The sequence below is a fragment of the Pangasianodon hypophthalmus genome, chromosome 6 (assembly GCF_027358585.1).
Source record: "Pangasianodon hypophthalmus isolate fPanHyp1 chromosome 6, fPanHyp1.pri, whole genome shotgun sequence".
NCBI classification, from domain to species: Eukaryota; Metazoa; Chordata; class Actinopteri; order Siluriformes; family Pangasiidae; genus Pangasianodon; species Pangasianodon hypophthalmus.
This window is the reverse complement of record NC_069715.1, coordinates 18,045,216-18,065,725: the sequence shown is the minus strand read 5'-3', so window position 1 is coordinate 18,065,725 and position 20,510 is coordinate 18,045,216. Positions and strand designations below refer to the sequence as shown.

General features: G+C 41.7%; 1 protein-coding gene across 10 annotated transcripts in view; it reads right to left on the bottom strand.

Annotated features, from left to right (window-relative positions):
• The window catches only part of reln (reelin), a 438,322-nt gene that overhangs the window by 264,113 nt on the left and 153,699 nt on the right, over window positions 1-20,510 (bottom strand). For all 10 annotated transcript variants that reach the window (XR_008301877.1, XM_026932718.3, XM_034305511.2 and 7 more), the window contains 2 exons: window positions 4,646-4,797; window positions 4,427-4,542 (listed from right to left, as the gene is read on the bottom strand). Coding sequence is in view for 9 of the 10 variants with exons in the window: in XM_026932718.3 (XP_026788519.2) it covers window positions 4,427-4,542; window positions 4,646-4,797 (268 nt within the window). In the remaining variant the exon portion in view is untranslated. The remainder of the gene's footprint in view (window positions 1-4,426; window positions 4,543-4,645; window positions 4,798-20,510) is intronic.

Here is a 20,510-nt window from a genome sequence, read left to right as displayed (position 1 = left end):
GTCAGGTCCGTAAATATTGGAACATCGACACAATTCTAACATTTTTGGCTCTATACACCACCACAATGGATTTCAAATGAAACAAACAAGATGTGCTTTAACTACAGACTGTCAGCTTTAATTTGAGGGTATTTACATCCAAATCAGGTGAACGGTGTAGGAATTACAGCAGTTTGCATATGTGCCTCCCACTTGTTAAGGGACCAAAAGTAATGGGACAAAATAATAATCATAAATCAAACTTTCACTTTTTAATACTTGGTTGCAAATCCTTTGCAGTCAATTACAACCCGAAGTCTGGAACGCATAGACATCACCAGATGCTGGGTTTCATCCCTGGTGATGCTCTGCCAGGCCTCTGCTGCAACTGTCTTCAGTTCCTGCTTGTTCTTGGGGCATTTTCCCTTCAGTTTTGTCTTCAGCAAGTGAAATGCATGCTCAATTGGATTCAGGTCAGGTGATTGACTTGGCCATTGCATAACAGTCCACTTCTTTCCCTTCAAAAACTCTTTGGTTGCTTTTGCAGTATGCTTTGGGTCATTGTCCATCTGCACTGTGAAGCGCCGTCCAATGAGTTCTGAAGCATTTGGCTGAATATGAGCAGATAACATTGCCCGAAACACTTCAGAATTCATCCTGCTGCTTTTGTCAGCAGTCACATCATCAATAAATACAAGAGAACCAGTTCCATTGGCAGCCATACATGCCCATGCCATGACACTACTACCACCATGCTTCACTGATGAGGTGGTATGCTTAGGATCATGAGCAGTTCCGTTCCTTCTCCATACTCTTCTCTTCCTATCACTCTGGTACCACTCTAGACCAAGTTGATCTTGGTCTCATCTGTCCATAGGATGTTGTTCCAGAACTGTGAAGGCTTTTTTAGATGAGTTTGGCAAACTCTAATCTGGCCTTCCTGTTTTTGAGGCTCACCAATGGTTTACATCTTGTGGTGAACCCTCTGTATTCACTCTGGTGAAGTCTTCTCTTGATTGTTGACTTTGACACACATACACCTACCTCCTGGAGAGTGTTCTTGATCTGGCCAACTATTGTGAAGGGTGTTTTCTTCACCAGGGAAAGAATTCTTCGGTCATCCCCCACAGTTGTTTTCCGTGGTCTTCCGGGTCTTTTGGTGTTGCTGAGCTCGCCGGTGCGTTCCTTCTTTTTAAGAATGTTCCAAACAGTTGTTTTGGCCACGCCTTATGTTTTTGCTATCTCTCTGATGGGTTTGTTTTGTTTTTTCAGCCTAATGATGGCTTGCTTCACTGATAGTGACAGCTCTTTGGATCTCATCTTGAGAGTTGACAGCAACAGATTCCAAATGCAAATAGCACACTTGAAATGAACTCTGCACCTTTTATCTGCTCATTGTAATTGGGATAATGAGGGAATAACACACACCTGGCCATGGAACAGCTGAGAAGCCAACTGTCCCATTACTTTTGGTCCCTTAACAAGTGGGAGGCACATATGCAAACTGTTGTAATTCCTACACCGTTCACCTGATTTGAATGTAAATACCCTCAAATTAAAGCTGACAGTCTGCAGTTAAAGCACATCACATAAATCACATTCTTTTCATTTGAAATCCATTGTGGTGGTGTATAGAGCCAAAAATGTTAGAATTGTGTCGATGTCCCAATATTTATGGACCTGACTGTATATGTGTGTGTGTGTGTGTGTGTGTGTGTGTGTGTATATATATATACACACACACCATCCAGAACAGACTACCCATAATCCATAATGATACTGAAGAGTATCAAAGATGGGACATGATACCCGATGGTAGTTTTCACTATATATGTTATCAGAGATATTTCTTTACCTTTTAGAATTATCTTCTTTTTCAATTCTGTCTTATCTTCATCTTAGTTTCTTTCTTTTTCTTAGTCATGCCTTTTTTCTATTCCCTTCATTCTTTCTTTCTTGCTGGCAGCATGATTGCACCGGGACTCTCTAATGAGGGCCGCGGCCAAAATATGGCATGCCGGAACCCATGAATGCTGCTCCTCTGGGCTATAGCCCTCCCAGTCCATGAGGTATTGGGTTCTATCTTTGACCTGGCGGGAGTCAAGGAGTCGCCAGTCTGTATATGCTGGGGCTCAGTCTATAAGATGTGGAGCAGGTGGTCGGGATGGAGGTGCCGTGTGACCACACAGAAATGGTTTAAGGTACGACAAAAGGTATAACGGCACCTCAAATGTGGTAGATATGAGTGGCAGGTGGTGGTGGTCCTTAAGGTTATGGCATTGTGACCTCAATAGTCTATGCAGGGGTGCAGCTTCCCGTCTTTCCCCACAAAGAAGAACCCCGTCCCCACTGGGGAGGTGGACAGGTGGATGAAACCCTTGGCTAAAGCACCTTGAATGTACTCCTCCATAACTGCCTGTTCACGAGGAGACAGGGTTTCGGCATCAGACCATGCTTCCACTGGTGTACTGAGCCGGGGGATTGGGATTGCGGTTTGATGGAGTAGCCCAGGACAGCACCCGTCCCATCAACAGGGACATCATGAAAGTCACCTTGGCCCTTTCTGAGGGAAATCAGGAGAGTTGCTGTTTGAAAACTAAAGAACACTGCAGCAGGGAACCCTTTCAGTGTACTGGGTCCCCACTGAACCTCTCAGGGTTGGGCAGCTGGGGCTCATGTACACCATATGCTGGTGTCAGGGCCATGGGAGGTGCTGCAGTAGGTTCTAAGGTGGGATTGGGGTTGCCACTGCTGTGGCCTCCGCACTCAGAGGAAAGGTCAAGTCAGTTGCTTCTGTTACAGTTACAAATTACTTCATAACAAATATAATCAGTAACATAATCCAAGTATCACAATATAAAAGTAATGTAATCTAATTACTTTTGGATTACTTCAAGGTCACATATATAAATAAAGTCAAGAGAAATGCAATATGAATAACATCAACAATATCACAAAAGCATTTCAGAGAACAACTTTAGAGTTTCAGCTGAAGTTATGATGGAAATGAGAAGTGATAGTGGAACACAGCTGCAAGGGCATTGAACAATCGAAAATTTGAAGATCAAAAATATTGTTAATTTTGTTATAGAGTATGTCCTTACTAAACATGTTATTATTTGTTTAAAAGTTTGATTCAGCAAAAAATCCAGTTGTTTGTACATTCTTTGTACATTTTGTTTATACAAAATTCAAATTTCATTAACTATTGCCAACAAGTACAAGGAAAAAATGTCATTACCATCACACACAACATAAAAAAGTCTATACCGTCTACATATACATTAGGCTATTTCAAAATACACGTTGATCAAGGCCATGATCTTTCTTCATTTTACCGATTGACCTTGGAGGGTTGGCGGGAGTTCCTCTTACTGGCTTTGACAGCTAAGCATCCTGTGTACCAGGAATGGATGGAGTGGTGTGATCATGGGGGGCAGTCATGTTAATTTCTACCAAAATACAGGACTTTCCCAGGTAATTCAGCACAGCTGGCAACCTTACCCACAACTGTGATCATGCAAAACTTTCAAAGCACTGACTAATACTAAATAATTTTAGTTAACCTAGCTAACAAGATTTCTGTGCTTAAATGTTTCTTTAAATTAGATGTTAAGTCCTTCAATAAAGACAGCGTCTTCATAGCTGGAAGGCATAGTTTGCACTGTACTGTGATGTTGTTTCAATTTACTCCTTTACAGACAAAATAATTTCAAAATTTCCATGATTGTAATGCATTTTTTGCAGTGGGCATCATTGTGATAAACAGCTATTTCAACATGCCTGTAGAGCAGAATGATTCGAGACAAATGTTATTTGCACATGTGCCGGGAGCTGGCTCACCTGAGTCACGACTGGCAAGAGAGAGCCAGAACTATAATCAAGCAGCTGTCTATATCGCATTATGTCAAAAGATTAATTTCTTTGGTTTTAAATGAAAAAAATTGTAATCCTGATAGTATTCCCATTTTTTTACAAAATGCACCTGTAATCTCATTACTTTTTTGTGATGACGTTTTTTGACGTAACTGTAACGGATTACAGTTACCAGTTTTTTGTATCCTGATTATGTAAAGCCGTTACATGTATTCTGTTACTCCACAAGCCTGGTTATAAGTATGTTGTTGATGGAAAAACTCATCCTTCAAGCTGGAGGATTCTGGGCAGCTAAGTTCTACCGAACAGCTGCTGTCACCCCTGCTGGCTGCCAACAGTGTAGCTTGGCCTCTTACAGTGAAGACAGACATATTATTTATTATTATTATTATTTGTAATGTCACCTTATGTACACTTTTAGTATAAGCTTTAAATATAATCAGAAATCCTCTAGCATTGATTTATAAAAGATTTATGCCATGATCATGGGTATCATATAAAATCCTATTGTACCTACCCTTCAAATAGTGTCACCAGTATTTGGGTTTATGGCAGCGAGTCAAAATTTTACCTTGTAGGCTGAAAATGGAAGTGTGTCTAACAGAACATGTTGTCTTCTGCCTTCTGATCGACCAAAAAGGATAACATCATTATCATGTGACTCCCCTGGATCGCATTCTCCTGCACCTACACACATATGTGCACACACACATACAAATGCATTTCACGTAAAACTACATTTTAGTCAGTAAAATTTTACATTTATAGAGTATACAGTAGAAATTCATACCCATAGTGAAGTGGAAGCGTAAATTGCCGTACATGGTTGTATCCAGGTAGGGGGTGCACACTTTCCTGTTTCCATACCCAAGGAACACTAGTGCAGAACCTGACTCAATTTCTCCACACTGAGTGCCATACACTGCTCCCTCAATATTCCATCTAGAGAAAATAGGGTTTAGTTAGAATTTAACTGGTAAAAGTGTCAATTACTGTATGTCAATTACCATGTGGACAATATATCTGGATATCTACTTTCTAGTCTTAACCCACCTATTTTATTTCATATATGTATGTAGGTAACCCAATTCATTTCTAATTGCCATTATTAAATTTTTGCTATGTTGAAAAATATATATGTAAGGTGTGATTGAGACAAACATGTTATGGCTTAAAATATGAGGTATATTTGTTATACAAAGATAAAACAACAAAATAATGTGGAAAGATCACTTGTTCTCCAAACTTTATCTTTAAACTTTAAACAGTATCAATTGTACTCTAAACTTCGCTCACACTGTATTGAATCCACATTTACAAACTTTGTCAGTCTTACTTACAGACTTGCTTAACTAAGCAAAGCTCATAAGCAAAAGGGCAAATCGAGCCAAACACAGTGTAATATCAAAAAGGGCGAAACAATGCAATGCAAATATCACACTATATACTGTATATATATGCTCTTTATGCAGTTATCCAATCATTCAATTATATGGCAGCAGTGAAATGCAAATCATGCAGATACAGGTCAAGAGCTTATGTTCAAATATCTCAGTGGGAAAAAAATGTGATCTCTGTGATGATAACTGCTGATCCCCTGAGATTTTCACACACAGTAGTCACTAGTGTTAACACAGAATGGTGAGAAAAACAAAAATCATCATGTGAGTGGAGGTCTGTATGCTGAAACACCTTGTTGATGAGAGACATCAGAGGAGAATGACCAGACTGGTTAAGCTGACAGGAAGTCTATAGTAACTCAAATAAGCACAACAACCACAATGAGCAGAAAAGCCTCACAGAATGCACAACACATCAAACATTGAGATGGATGGGAAGACCACCACATTTGGTTGCACTCCTGTCACCAAGAATCTGAGGCTATAATGGGCACAGGCTCACTGAAATTAGATAGATGAAGACTGGAAAAAGACCAGGTGATTTTTTTTCCCTAATCTTCAACTTCCCAGTTTCTGTGATCCTGTGGCTATGATAGCCTCAGATTCCTGGTGTTGGCTGACAGGAGTGGAACCAAATGTGGTCTTCTGATATTCTGATATTGTAGCCCATCGACCTCATTGGGGATGTGCACCTCAATGTTTTTTGCATGCTGAAATGCTTTTCTGCTCACTATGGTTGAAAGAGTGATTATATGATGTGACGGCGGGCTGGCAGCCTGCACATGGAAGAATTTCAGCACTCCTCACACGACTGCTGGTGGAGTGCTAAACGGACAGCGCCGGTTCAGCACCCCCATTGTTTTAGACAGCCTGAGTTTGCATGGCTGAGAGGCGGAGCGATCTAATGCAGTTAATGAGCGTCACGGCGCCAATTCACCCTCCTGGAGAAGACGGAGGGCTATAAAAGGATCCAGCAGCCGCTCTCATGGTAAGGTAGGAGAGGCTAATGCCACACTAATTGTTGTTTTTCTGTGTTTGCCAGAAGGAGACATCAGCAAGGAAGACAAGCTTCACCCTCTGCACACCAACCTCTGAGTCACCTGAGAGCGTCCGGCGAGCCCCCACTGTTGCGCCACTGCTGTCAGCTTACTGCGCTCAACCCCAAAACGACACCAACCTCACTCTTCTTCACCAACCACCCAGACCTTCACCCCCACTTACTTCCTGCACAACCTTCTTTAATAAAGAGCACGTTCCCCATATTTATGACTCTTTTCCCAGTAGAAAAGGCAATTGATCCTAAAGCCCACAGGGAAGCATCGAGCAGCTCTGACACTGTGCCCTCCAGGGGGCCCTTGGTCATAGATGAATGAAGTGTAAGCATATGGTGGGCTAAAGAGTTCCCCACCCAGCCCAACCCTGAAACCGTGTTATAAACCCTGACCAACAGGTCATAGGTACGTCTGCATTCCGGGATGGGACATCAAAGATTCTGTTTGAGGGCCTCATCAGGGGACACAACCAAAGAAGATATACATGTCTCCACTGGAGGCATGTTACCAAGACCCATCTCCAGTGCATCGGCCATCGCCGCCAATGTGTGTGCTGCCCGGTCCGGTCTAGCTCCTGGAACGAAAGGCAGAAGCAACTACATCCGCAAAGTTGGCACAAACTGGCATCAAGAAATTCTCTGGCCGAGAGATTGAACAGCGCAGAAGGTTTGAAGGACCCAAAACTGGGGAAGGTGGGTCCAAATTCAATATGGCAAGTGCCATCTTCAGTGCATCTTGTAATGAAAAACCTACTGATGGCTCCGGAACCACGGAGGTCCGAGCCCTCCATCACTGGGACAATGGAGATGAGGTGTCCTCCAATAAGGAATAGTGGCCTTGTTCAGGCTCAACCAAGGAATCTGAAGCAGCTAGTGAGAAAGTATCCAGATCCTCTTGAGAGAAACTAACTGAAGGTTCACGGGGAGGTAACGGAGGAGCAGACATACCTGTCACCCTACCCTCATCAGCTTCATTACTGGAGCCAGGAACAGAACCCGCCAGTAAAGCCTAGAGGTTTTGGACTGTACTTGTAAGCTCAGCCACCTGGTGAGCAAGGACAGCCAAAGATACATGTTTCTTCTTTGGAGGCCCCTCAGCCCTTCCTGCCTACCGCTTGCTGCTGCGTGGTCGAGCTGAGAAAGCATTTTGAGGGCAGGATTCATTAGAGCCTCCCTGAAGTGGTCAATACCCAAACAGGTAGGACAATGGGTGTGAGCATCCATTAAATCCATAGGCCCAGAGCAGACAGAGCACGCAGCCATATTCTTAATAATAATAAACTGAGACTCCTGGGCAGCCATTGGGGTAAAAGCACTCAATGGGGACGCTTAGCTAACAAGCTTGTCACTTACGAACAGTCACCAAACACTCTGGAAACCAATGAGCGTTTTTAGACTCAAGCACAACAAATGCTGCTAAATGACAATCAGAGCCCTGGAATATCACCTGAATATCACTGGAGAGATATGAGGCCAATATCAAACCTCCCCTTTATCTCCAAGTTCCTAGAAAAGGTTGTAGGACACAAGTTATACTCATACCTACATAGGAATACCATTCATAAAATTAATCAGTCAGAATTTAGGCCTCATCATAGCACAAAGACAGCACTGGTTAAAGTGCTAAATGACTTACTACTGGCCACTGATAAGGGTTGTGTCTCCTTGCTTGTGTTGCTTGACCTTAGTGCAGCTTTTGACACTATTGATCATACTATTCTAGACTAGAAAATGTTGTTCGAGCTAAGGGAATAGCCATCTGGGGGCAGCCGTGGCCTAATGGGTAGAGAGTTGGGCTTGCAACCCAAAGGTGAACCTGAAGGTTGTGGGTTTGAGTCTCGGGTCCAGCAGGGATTGTAGGTGGGGGGAGTGAATGACCAGCGCTCTCCCCCACCCTCAATACCACGACTGAGGTGAGACCCTTGAGCAAGGCACCGAACCCCCAACTGCTCCCCGGGTGCCGCAGCAAAAAAAAAAAAAAAAAAAAAAAAAAGGCTGCCCACTGCTCTGGGTGTGTGTTCACGGTGTGTGTGTTCACTACTGTGTGTGTGCACTTGGATGGGTTAAATGTAGAGCACAAATTTCGAGTATGGGTCACCATACTTGGCCACAAGTCACTTCACCTCACTTCTCATGGATCAGGTCTTATTTCACTGATCATTATCAGTTTGTAGATGTAAATGGTGACTTCTCTATGCATACTAAGGTAAAGTTTGGTGTTCTGTTTTAGGCCCACTGCTTTTTTCTCTATATACACTACCTCTGGGTAAAATTGTTTGTAAACATTGTAATAGCTTCCACTGTTATGCTGATAAAACACAGTTGTATGTTTCAGCAAAGTCAGATGAGAGACAACAGCTTAATAAAGATGCAATATGTGTAAAGGATATTAGACACTGGGCACTTAGTAACTTCCTTCTACTTAAGACAGTAGTACTTGTACTAGGAGCAAATGCACCTACAAGTAAGCTTTCTGATTTCACAGTAACTCTGGATGGCCTTTCGGTTACATCATGTGCAGCAGTAAAAGACATTGGTTGGATTATTGACTCCAGTCATTCATTTGAAGCTGTTGTAGGTAATACTGCTAGGATATCCTTCTTTCATCTCAGAATATTGCTAAGATAAGAAATAAAATGTCACCACATGATGCAGAAAAACTAGTTCATGCTTTGACAATGTTACATCTACCTCCTCCAGAGTGTTCTTGGCTAGATGTTGTGAAGGGGTTTTTCTTCACCAAGTAAAGAATACTGTGATCATCCACTTTAGTTGTTTTCTGTGGCCTTCCAGGCCTTTTGGTGTTTGCTGAGCTCACCAGTGCACTCCTTCTTTTTGAGAATGTACCAAATTGTTGATTTCACCACTCTTAAAGTTTCCGCTATCTCTCTGATAGGTCTGTTTTGTTTTTTCAGCCCAATGATGGCATCATTCACTTGCATCAACACCACATACTGAGAGTTCTCATGAACAGCTATCAAATGCAAATTAAACGCTTGGAATTACTTCCAGACCTTTTATGTCCTTAATTTGCCATGGAATAAAGAGGAAACAGACCACTCCTGGCCATGAAACTGCTTATCAGTCAGTTGTGCAATTACTTTTGAGCCTGTGAACATGGAAGGAGTATGTAAAAAATGTCTGTAATACCTAAACAGTTAATGCAATATTTTTGTTAAACCTCTCGAATTAAACTTGAAAGTCTACACTTCAATCACAACTTGATTGCTTCTTTTCAAATACATTGTGGTGGTTTACAGAGGCAAAATTAGACAAAAAGACAAAAACTGTGTCCCTGTCTAAATACTTATGGACCTGACTGTATATTTATGTATAGCTACTTTGTGACAATGTCCATTGTTAAAAACACTACACAAATAAAATTGAATTGAATTGGTGATGATTTGCCAGGCCTTTACTGCAGCTGTCTTTACTACCTGCTTGTTCTTGGGGTATTTTGCCTTCAGCTTTGCCTTCAACAAGTGAAATACATGGTCAATTGGATTCAGGTCAGGTGATTGACCATTGCAGAACATTACACTTCTTTGCCTTAAAAAAAAGTATTGGGTTGCTTTGGGTCTTGCAGTGTGAAGTGCCGATGAGTTCTGAAGATAATATAGCCCTATACATTTCAAAATTCATGCTGCTGCTTTTGTCAGCAGTCACAGCATCAATGAATACAAGGGAACCAATTCCACTGACAGCCATACATACCCATGCCATAAGATGAGGTGGGATGCGAAGAATACTAGTTCTCCTACCTCACTTTTTATTACTCATTTCAAGTTTTGAATTTTCTTAGAATCTTTTACTTCTAGAATCTTCTAGAATGAGGTGATTCTAGATTGTAAGTGCTCTATTAATGTGGTTATACTGTTTTCTACATAGGTATCAAATTGTCTGATTAAGCTAGTATGTTTTCTATCTAAAATTTTAAATTTAGTCATTAAAACAACACAATCATTGTTACTATATAGTGGTGGTATTTGTGCTTCTGGGATGTTTTCAGTAAAACTGTGTACAGTATCTAATATGACTCAATGCTAACTTCAGCAGCCAAGTCACAGCCCTAATACGTACATATTTTACTAAAAGACAATTCCCAGAATTCGGATAACTTGTACAAAACATACTTTTTTTGTACATATACACATTTTATTGGCACATACACATGCAGGGATAATATCTGGCTCAACACAGCGAATTTGCCCTTTACTGCAAAAATACAAATGCAATAGCTCAAAAAACCTCCAAATGCATATATAAAGCTACACAATTCTGCAGGTGGCTTGTTGTGGGTAAATTCTTCTTTCAGGTGTTTATTATGTGTTATTAATAGGTGCAGTATGTGGGTTATTTTACAAAATGGGAAATGTGCCACCATTTACTTAGCTTCAGATTTTATTTGATAGCTTTGGTATTGAAAAACATATCCAAAGTAATAATATAAATTCAATTCAATTTACTTTTATTTGTATAGAACTTTTAACAATGGACATTATATATAAATATATAAATTCTAGATATAAATTTAAAATTTATAAAATTATATTAATTTATATTAATTTATATTTATTAAATTTATAAATAATATAAATAACAGCCTCCATGTTACGTCAACTCAGTCAGTGAACATTTCCCAGAACACACTGCAGCCTACAACCATGGCAGCCATGGACTACACCTCCCAGAACAAACTCATCTTGTCATGTTCACAGTCACTTGATTTCTGATCATGGTCCCAATCATCCTCATACCCTTTATAAATGGACTTTCACGATGGACACTTGGCGAAGTATTTGGACACTATGTCAGTCAGGACACTATATCCACCGTGCTTGACCGATGAGCTTGTATGTTTTGGATCATGAGCAGATCCTTTCTTTCTCGACACATTAGCCCTTTCATTACTTTGGGAGAGGTTAATCTTGGATCCAGAACTGTTGTGTCTCATCTTTCTATTTCTTTGTGAAATCCAAAAAATGGCCTTCCCATTCTGACTGTTCATGAATGGTTTGCATCTTGTGGTATGGCCTCTATATTTCTGCTCTCAAAGTATTCTTTGAATGGTGGATTGTGGTAAATTCATGCTTGCCCTTTGGAGGTTACCAATGATGCCAATGACTGTTGTTATTGGATTTTGAATATAGCTGAACATGGCATTCAGCAAATATTGGCCCACTGCCCAGTTACATACAACAATAAAGAGTCTATAGAAAGTCATACTTACCAAGTTTTGTGAGAACTTCTCAATATTAAGGAATTACAGCCATTTTAAGCAAAGTACTTCCATTTTCAGGGGCTCAAAGGTATTTGGACAATTGACTGAGAAGAAGTTAATTGACCAGTTGTGGTCCATTCCCTCGTTATTTCAAGACAAATGAAGCAGACAAAAGGTCTGGAGTTGATATCATGTATTGAGTTGGCATTTGGCAGCTGTTCAACTGGAGCTACCAATATGAAGTCCAAGAAGATCTCACTGCAAGTGAAGAAGGCCATCAATAGAATGAAAAAACAAGATAAATCTATAAGAGAGATAGCAAAAAAATTAGGTGTGGCCAAATCAACAGTTGGGTACATTCTTAAAAAGAAAGCACTGGTGAGCTCAACAACATCGAAAAGCCTGGAAGACCATAGAAGACAACTAAAGTGGTGGATCGCAGAATCCTTTCCTTGGTGAAGAAAAACCCCTTCACAACAAAGATACTCTGGAGAAGGTAGGCGTATCATTGTCAAAATCTACAATCAGGAGACGCCTTCATGAATGTAAATACAGAGGGTTTACAAAAAGGTGCAAACCCCTGGTAACATTCAAGAACAGGAAAGCCAGATTAGACTTTGCCGGAAAACATCTGAAAAAGCCTCCCATGTTCTGGAGTAAGATTCTTTGGACTGATGAAACCAAGATTAACTTGTACCAGAATGATGGGAAGAATAAAGTGTGGTGAAAGAAAGGAGCAGCTCATGATCCAAAGTATATCACATCAAGTGTCAAACATGGTGGAGGCAGTGTTATGGCATGGGCATGTATGGCTGCCAATGGAACGGGCTCACGGGTGTTTATTCATGATGGGACTGCTGACAGAAGTAGCAAGATGAATTCTAAGGTGTATAGGGCTATACTCTCTGCTCACATTCAGCCAAATGCTACAAAACTGATAGGACGCCGCTTCACAGTGCAGGTGGATAATGACCCTAAACATACTGCGAAAGCAACTCAAGACTTTTGAAGGCAAAGAAATGGAATATTCTTCAATGGCCAAGTCAGTTGCCTGATCTCAACCCAATAGAGCATGCTTTTCACTTGCTGAAGCAAGACTGAAGGCATTTTCATCCAAGTGTTAATATTGTGGTTATATTTACAATTATGTCACTTTGTCCAAATACCTTTGAGCCCCTGAAAATGGAGGTACTTTGTTGAAAATGGCTGTAATTCCTCAATGGTAAATGCCATATTTTTGTGGAACCTCTTAAAATAAAGCTGAAAGTCTGCACTTCGATCTTGATTGTTTTATTTCAAATCCATTGTGGTGGTGTATAAAGGCAAAATCACAAAATCTCTGTCATTGTCCAAATACTTCTGGACCTGACTGTATGTATATATATATATAATATTGTGACGGCGGGCCTGCAGCCTGCGCACATAATTTTTCCGTTGCTCTGACTGCCGGCAGGGTGCTGAAAGGACAGCGCCGCTTCAGCACCCCCATTTTTTTGGACAGCCGGAGTGCGTGTGGCCGCGAGGCGGAGCAGCCTAATGCAGTCCGTCTGGCAGCGCTCAAAATCCACCCTCACAGAGGAAACCGGGGGATATAAAAGGAGCATGCGGCCACTCTCCAGTTCAGGTAGGTGAGGTTTACATGCCCACTAATGGTGTCCTCTTCTCTTCACACAGACGGAGACGTAAGCGGGGAAGACGAGCCTCACTCTCTGCATGACAACTGCCCTGTCCTCTGAGAGCACATGCTGTGCATATATATATATATATATATATATATATATATATATATATATATATATATATATATATATATGTATTTTTTTTTTTAGAAATCTCAACATTTTGGATAATTGTGGATGGTCACATGTTTCACACTACATTTATGAAGACAGGCCAAAAACCCTAGGACTAGTTTGCAAAAGTATGTTTTATTATGCAAATTATCACAAATGTGGGTGGGTGGAGCTAAATGGTCCAAAAGGCAATTTTTAAAGATTGAGCAAAATAATCAAGTTAGGAAAAAATTTTCACTGTACACCTGTTTTTCCAAGAGATATGCTTGTTTTTGTGTGCACAAACATATAAACAGTGCATCTCAGTCTGAATGAGATTGCATGAGACAGTAAGGAGTCCTGTTCTAAACCTACCAATGCAATTTCAAGATGAAGTTCAGTGCTAATTCTGTCAAATACTTACTGAATACTGATTGGCCAGTGTAGGCCATGTTTAAGTAATTAAGTGATCAGCAAAAATACAGCTATATACTACCACAGAAGCTCCTGTTCAGGTCTCTACCAGATTGCTTCAGTGAACGCACCTGCTTCTCATCAATTCATCAGCCTGCAGTATATATAAACCCCCAGCTCTTCAGTTTCCAGTGTGGTAACACATCCGGCCTACTCTTGTTTATTTTCCCTGTTCATTTTCTGTGTTTGTTATCCAGTGTTTCCCCGTCACATAATCCTGTCACTCTCTCCGTTGAGCCAAGATGGCGGCGTGTCCGTACGCAGCGGCCCAGCGCTCCTCAAGTTTTGGTAGAAATTTTGTGGTTTTAGTAGTTTTTGTGTTTTCTTTACTAGCGCTAGCAGCCGCTCATGTACAATACAGCAGAGCAGAGCTGATAAATGTTGCAGGCAATATTCGCTATACTTGGAACAATGACAATAAACACTCGAAATCTATCCCTCTGGAGATCCGGTGCTCCCCCGTTAACGGTGACTTCACTACCCCCATGCTGAGATCGCGCAGACAGCGAAGGCACAGGAAGCAAAAGCGGGGCAAGCAAGGAGGCCTACAAGCTAAGCTAAAAGCTAACCTGTACAAAACAGCCATCGCTAGAGTTTTTCTCGCCAACTCTCAGTCGCTAAACAAAAAAATGGCTGTACTATGCTCTGGCCCCATCCCAATGCGGTGTGGCGATGTAGCTTACAGCAGGTTATGGTCGCTGAACTGCTGGATGTCCAGGTGGTGCTCCAAAAACAATGTGGGCTTTATAGATAATTGGACTAACTCTGAGGGCAAGGCTGGCCTGTTAGGGCGGGACGGTGTCCATCCCACTCGGGAAGGTGCTGCTCTCATTTCTTGCAGCATAGCACATAGTCTCAGAACAGGCCTAGTTAATCGGTGACAATCCAGGGCCAAGGCCAGGGAGCAGACAAGCAGGCTAAACCGACCGTCTGCTAGCTGCACTGAGTCGTCACTTAGGTTCCACCATATTGAGACTGTGTCTGTTCCCCGAGCTAAACAAAATTATAGACATACTCAGACAGTTTGTTTTAGTAACCGAATTAACATAAAATTAAACCAAACCGAATGCATAGCCAACACCGTTGATCTGAAGCTAGGACTGTTGAATATAAGATCTCTTACGTCTAAAGCGCTTATTGTTAATGAAACCATTACTGATCAGGAGTTTGATGTACTGTGTTTAACAGAAACGTGGATTAAACCAAACAAGTTTGTAGCATTAAATGAAGCTAGTCCTCGCGGGTACAGTTACATACATCAGCCCCGTCTAACTGGCAGAGGAGGAGGCGTCGCAGTCATTTATAATGATAATCTAGCCGTCACACAAAAACCTAGTCATAAATTCAACGCATTTGAAGTTCTTTATTCTAACATAACATACGTAGCCACTAAAAATAAGTCTACCCAGGTGATTCCAGTAATTATTATTTACAGACCCCCAGGGCCATATTCTGAATTCCTGTGTGAATTTGCAGATTTCATCTCTAACCTGGTTGTTTCTTTAGACAAGGCATTAATTGTTGGAGACTTTAATATTCATTTTGATAATCCAGATGACCCTCTGAGAACAGCAGTTGTGTCCATTCTAGATTCTGTAGGGGTTAATCAGAATGTAATAGGACCCACCCATAGTGGTGGTCACACTCTTGATTTAATACTAACATTCGGATTAAATATAGAAAATATAGTTTCATTTCCACAGTCTGAACCTATCTCAGATCATTACCTCATCTCATTTAAAATGTGTCTTAATCATAGTATATGCACCTTGCCACGTCACCATGTCAAACATATGTTCACGTCAACAACTGCACAGAGTTTTATCAGTAATCTCCCAGATTTATCAACCATGATTGGATCACCGTCTGATCCCGAAGAACTTGACCAGGCAACTGAATGTTTAGAATCAACGTTCTGCAACTCGCTAGATAAGGTAGCTCCACTAAAAAGAAAAATAATTAGGGAGAAAAAGCTAGCACCCTAGTATAGCGATCACACACGAACTTTAAAACAGACCACTCGAAAACTAGAACGTAAATGGCGTCAAACTAACTTGGTAGTATTTCAAATAGCATGGAAGGAGAGCCTTTTGAGCTATAAGAAAGCTCTTAGTGCTGCTAGATCAATGTATCTCTCCACCCTAATTGAAGATAACAGAAATAATCCTAGATTCCTATTTAATATTGTAGCAAAATTAACTAGGAATAAGACAACAATAGAAACACGCACACAATCATTATATAGCAGCGATGACTTCACGAATTTTTTCAATGGTAAAATTGAAAATATCAGGCTAGAAATTCAGACTATTAATTTAAAACCAGACAGTTCTATAACTAACCCTGTAGATGATAATATGATAATATTAGATAAACAACTACAACGCTTTACTCCCCTTGAAGAGACTGAACTAATTTCATTAATTTCATCATCAAAATCATCAACCTGTATGCTAGATCCTTTACCTACTTGTTTCCTCAAACAGATAATTCCTGAAACAATCAAACCTCTTTTAAAGATAATCAATTCTTCCCTTAGCATTGGCTATGTACCTAAATCTTTTAAATTAGCAGTTATCAAGCCCCTGATTAAAAAAACCTGACCTTGACCCCTGTTAGCTGTCTAACTATAGACCAATATCAAACCTCCCCTTTATTTCCAAGGTCCTAGAAAAGGTTGTAGCACAGCAGCTATGCTCATACTTACATAGGAATAACATTCATGAAATGTATCAGTCAGGATTTAGGCCTCATCATAGCACAAAGACAGCACTGGTAAAAGTTGTAAATGACTTACTACTGGCCTCTGATCAGGGTTGTGTCTCCTTGCTGGTGCTGCTTGACCTTAGTGCAGCTTTTGATACCATTGATCATGCTATTCTCCTCAATAGACTAGAAAATGTAGTAGGCATTAAGGGAACAGCCCTTTCCTGGCTCAGGTCTTATTTGACTGATCGTTATCAGTTTGTAAACGTAAATGGTGACTTCTCTTCTCATGCTAAGGTAAAGTCTGGTGTCCCGCAAGGCTCTGTTTTAGGCCCACTGCTCTTTTCTCTATATATGCTACCTCTGGGCAAAATTATCCGTAAGCATGGTATTAGCTTCCACTGTTACGCTGATAACACACAGTTGTATGTTTCAGCAAAGCCAGATGACAGACACCAGCTTAATAAAGTTGAGGAATGTGTAAAAGACATTAGAAACTGGATGCTTATTAACTTTCTCTTACTTAATTCTTACAAGACAGAAGTACTTGTACTAGGACCACATGCAGCTAGAAGTAAGCTTTCTGATTACATAATAACTCTGGATGACCTTTCTGTTTCATCATGTGCGGCAGTAAAAGACCTTGGTGTGATTATCGACTCTAGTCTTTCTTTTGAAGCTCATGTAGATAATATAACTAGGATCGCTTTCTTTCATCTCAGAAATATTGCTAAAATAAGAAATATATTGTCACTACACGATGCAGAAAAATTAGTTCATGCTTTTGTTACTTCTAGGTTGGATTATTGTAATGCCGTACTGTCTGGATGTTCCAGTAGATGCATAAACAAGCTCCAGTTAGTCCAGAATGCAGCAGCGAGAGTCCTTACTAGAACCAGAAGATATGACCACATCACCCCTATCTTATCCACACTGCATTGGCTCCCAATCAAATTTCGTATTGATTATAAAATACTACTATTGACCTATAAAGCACTAAATGGTCTCGCGCCACAGTACCTGAGCGAACTTTTGGTCTTTTATGATCCGTCACGCCTATTCAGATCAAAAGGTGCAGGCTATTTGTTGGTACCTCGAATAATGCGGGCTACAGCTGGGGGTAGAGCTTTCTCTTACAAAGCCCCACAGTTATGGAACAGCCTTCCACTTAGTGTTTGGGGCTCAGACACAGTCTTAGTGTTTAAGTCTAGGTTGAAAATGTATTTGTTTAGTCAAGCCTTTTGTGAATAGTTTTCTTAGGTACAGGGGCAGGTCTGGAGGGTTTCACAGGCATAGAGTGTTGTGGTGAACTGGAATGTTTGGATGCTGTCGCCCCCCCACTCTCACACGTTCACTCAGGTTTGTCGACGGTGGAGTGGCTGGCTGCCTTATGTCCATGGGTGCCTTCATGTCTGTGTTAGCTTCTGGCTCTCCCTTTTAGTTATGCTGTCATAGCTAGTCTTGCCAGAGTCCCTGCTTGCACTCTGCTTACTCGTGCTTAACCATTAGAGGACAAAAGCTCACCTAACAATCTTTTCCTTTCTCTCCATCTCTCTCTCTCCCTCACTCTCTGTCGAGCTACACATGCTACTTCTGAGATGCCAGTGATGCCAGTGATCCTGACCCCTTCTGCTCCTCCTCGCTGCCTGACCCATCCTGATGCCCTACTTCTGGTTGGAGTTCTCATCGGTTGAGTTCGCTCGCTGCTGCTGGGGGTGGCCCCATATGGACTGCCTGAAGAACTGTTTGGATTGCTGGGGATGGTGCCACCTGGGGGCTGTGGAGATGGCTTGGGGATCACATATGGGGAGCTGTACTGTAATGGCTTGGGACTGCGATTGCTGTAGTGGCTTTGGGGCTGCAGTTGCCACGAGCAGCTTCGTACTCAGGACTCCATCAGTGGACAGTGGATAGATTTTAACCAGCTGGACTTCTTGCAAAAACTGTGATGAATTTATTGGTTGCACAATTGCACTATTTGTCCATATAGTACACAATAGAAGGGATTTATTTATAATCGTACTATCCGTTGCACCCAGATGAGGATGGGTTCCCTTTTGAGCCTGGTTCCTCTCAAGGTTTCTTCCTCATATCATCTCGGGGAGTTTTTCCTTGCCATCGTCGCCACTGGCTTCCTCATTAGGGATAAATTCACAGTGATAAATTCAAATATTTACAATATATTTTTGTGAATCCATTTATTTCTGTAAAGCTGCTTTGTGACAATGTCCATTGTTAAAAGCGCTATACAAATAAAATTGAATTGAATTGAATTGACTGCGGATCACTTCACACGGTTCAAATTACTGTGTGATGATTATAACAGAGACTTGGCTGGATATGTGCACCCTGGATGCCGCAATCGAGCTAGCGGGCCATGCAGTCTTCAGAGCGGACAGAACTATTCACTCTGGTAAGAGCAGAGGAGGGGGACTTTGTATTTACACGAATAACAGCTGGTGTGAAAACATTATAATAAAGGACACTCACTGCTCTCCGGACATAGAATACTTGATGCTACAGTGCAGACCTTTCTACTTGCCCAGGGAGTTTACATTGGTTGTTATAACAGCTGTTTATGTACCGCCGCAAGCTAACGCTAGATTAGCCATGGAGAAGCTACATCACTCCATCAGCCAGTACATGTCGGCACATCCGGACAGCGTTGTTATAACAGCAGGGGACTTTAATCATGCCAACTTAAAGTCCATTCTACCCAAATTTCACAGATATGTGAACTTCCTAACAAGAGGAAAAAACACCTTAGATCATGTATACTGCAACATTCCATATGCTTATAAAGCCAGCCCTCTGCCACATCTGGGATGTTCAGATCATCTGTCTCTGTCCCTTATTCCAGCATACAAACCACTCAGCTGTAGACAAAGACCATCCACAAAGACAGTCAGAGTATGGACTATAGACCCTCACTGGCTACAAGAACAGTCACGCAGACATAAACCCCATAGACAGCACTCTGCCAGACACTCTGAACCATTTCTTTTCTCGCTTTGACCAGCGGAACAGTGACGTCAGCAGCCATCCTTCACTGCCAGGAAAGGATGACCCGATACAGCTACACCAGCATCAGGTCAGATCCACTCTACGCAGGGTCAATGCGAGGAAAGCAGCTGGACCAGATGGAGTCACTGGATGGATCTTGAAGGCCTGTGCAGACCAGTTGGCAGAGGTATTTACCACCATTTTCAACCTCTCGCTATTACAGTCTGCTGTCCCCACCTGCCTCAAGTCAGCGACGATCATCCCAGTTTCAAAGAAAACCACAGTGAACTGCCTGAGTGGCTATCGTCCCGTTGCTCTAACCCCTATCATCACCAAATGCTTTGAGAGACTCATACTCTCTCACATCAAAACTGTCATCCCTGCCGACCTCGAACAAAACCAGTTTGCTTACCGAGCAAACAGATAGACAGAAGATGCAGTCATCAAAGCTCTCCACAGTGCACTTACACATGTGGATGACGGAAACACTGTTTGTGTAAGAATGCTGTTTGTGGATTTCAGTTCAGCTTTTAATACAGTCATCCCCCACAAACTCGTTCAAAAACTGAGCAACTTCGGCCTAGGCAGTTCACTGTGCACATGGATACTGGACTTCCTGTGCAACAGACCTCAGAATGTCAGGATGGGAGGTCATACATCATCAACTCTCATCCTGAACACTGGCACACCACAGGGGTGTGTCCTCAGCCCCTTCTCTACTCGCTGTTCACACACGACTGCTCCCCTATCCATTCCACCAACACCATTGTCAAATTTGCTACAAGCCTACAAGGAGGAGGTTCAGCATCTGACAAAATGGTGTTCCCTCAATAATCTGGTCTTAAACATCTCCAAAACCAAGGAACTTATAATTGACTTCAGAAGATCAAGGCGTACTGAGCACTCTGCCCTCTGCATACAGAGTAAGGAGGTTGAGAGGGTAGAGAGCTTTAAGTTTCTTGGTGTGCATATCTCAGCCGACCTCACCTGGTCCGCACACATCTCCCATCAGGTGGGGAAGGCACGGC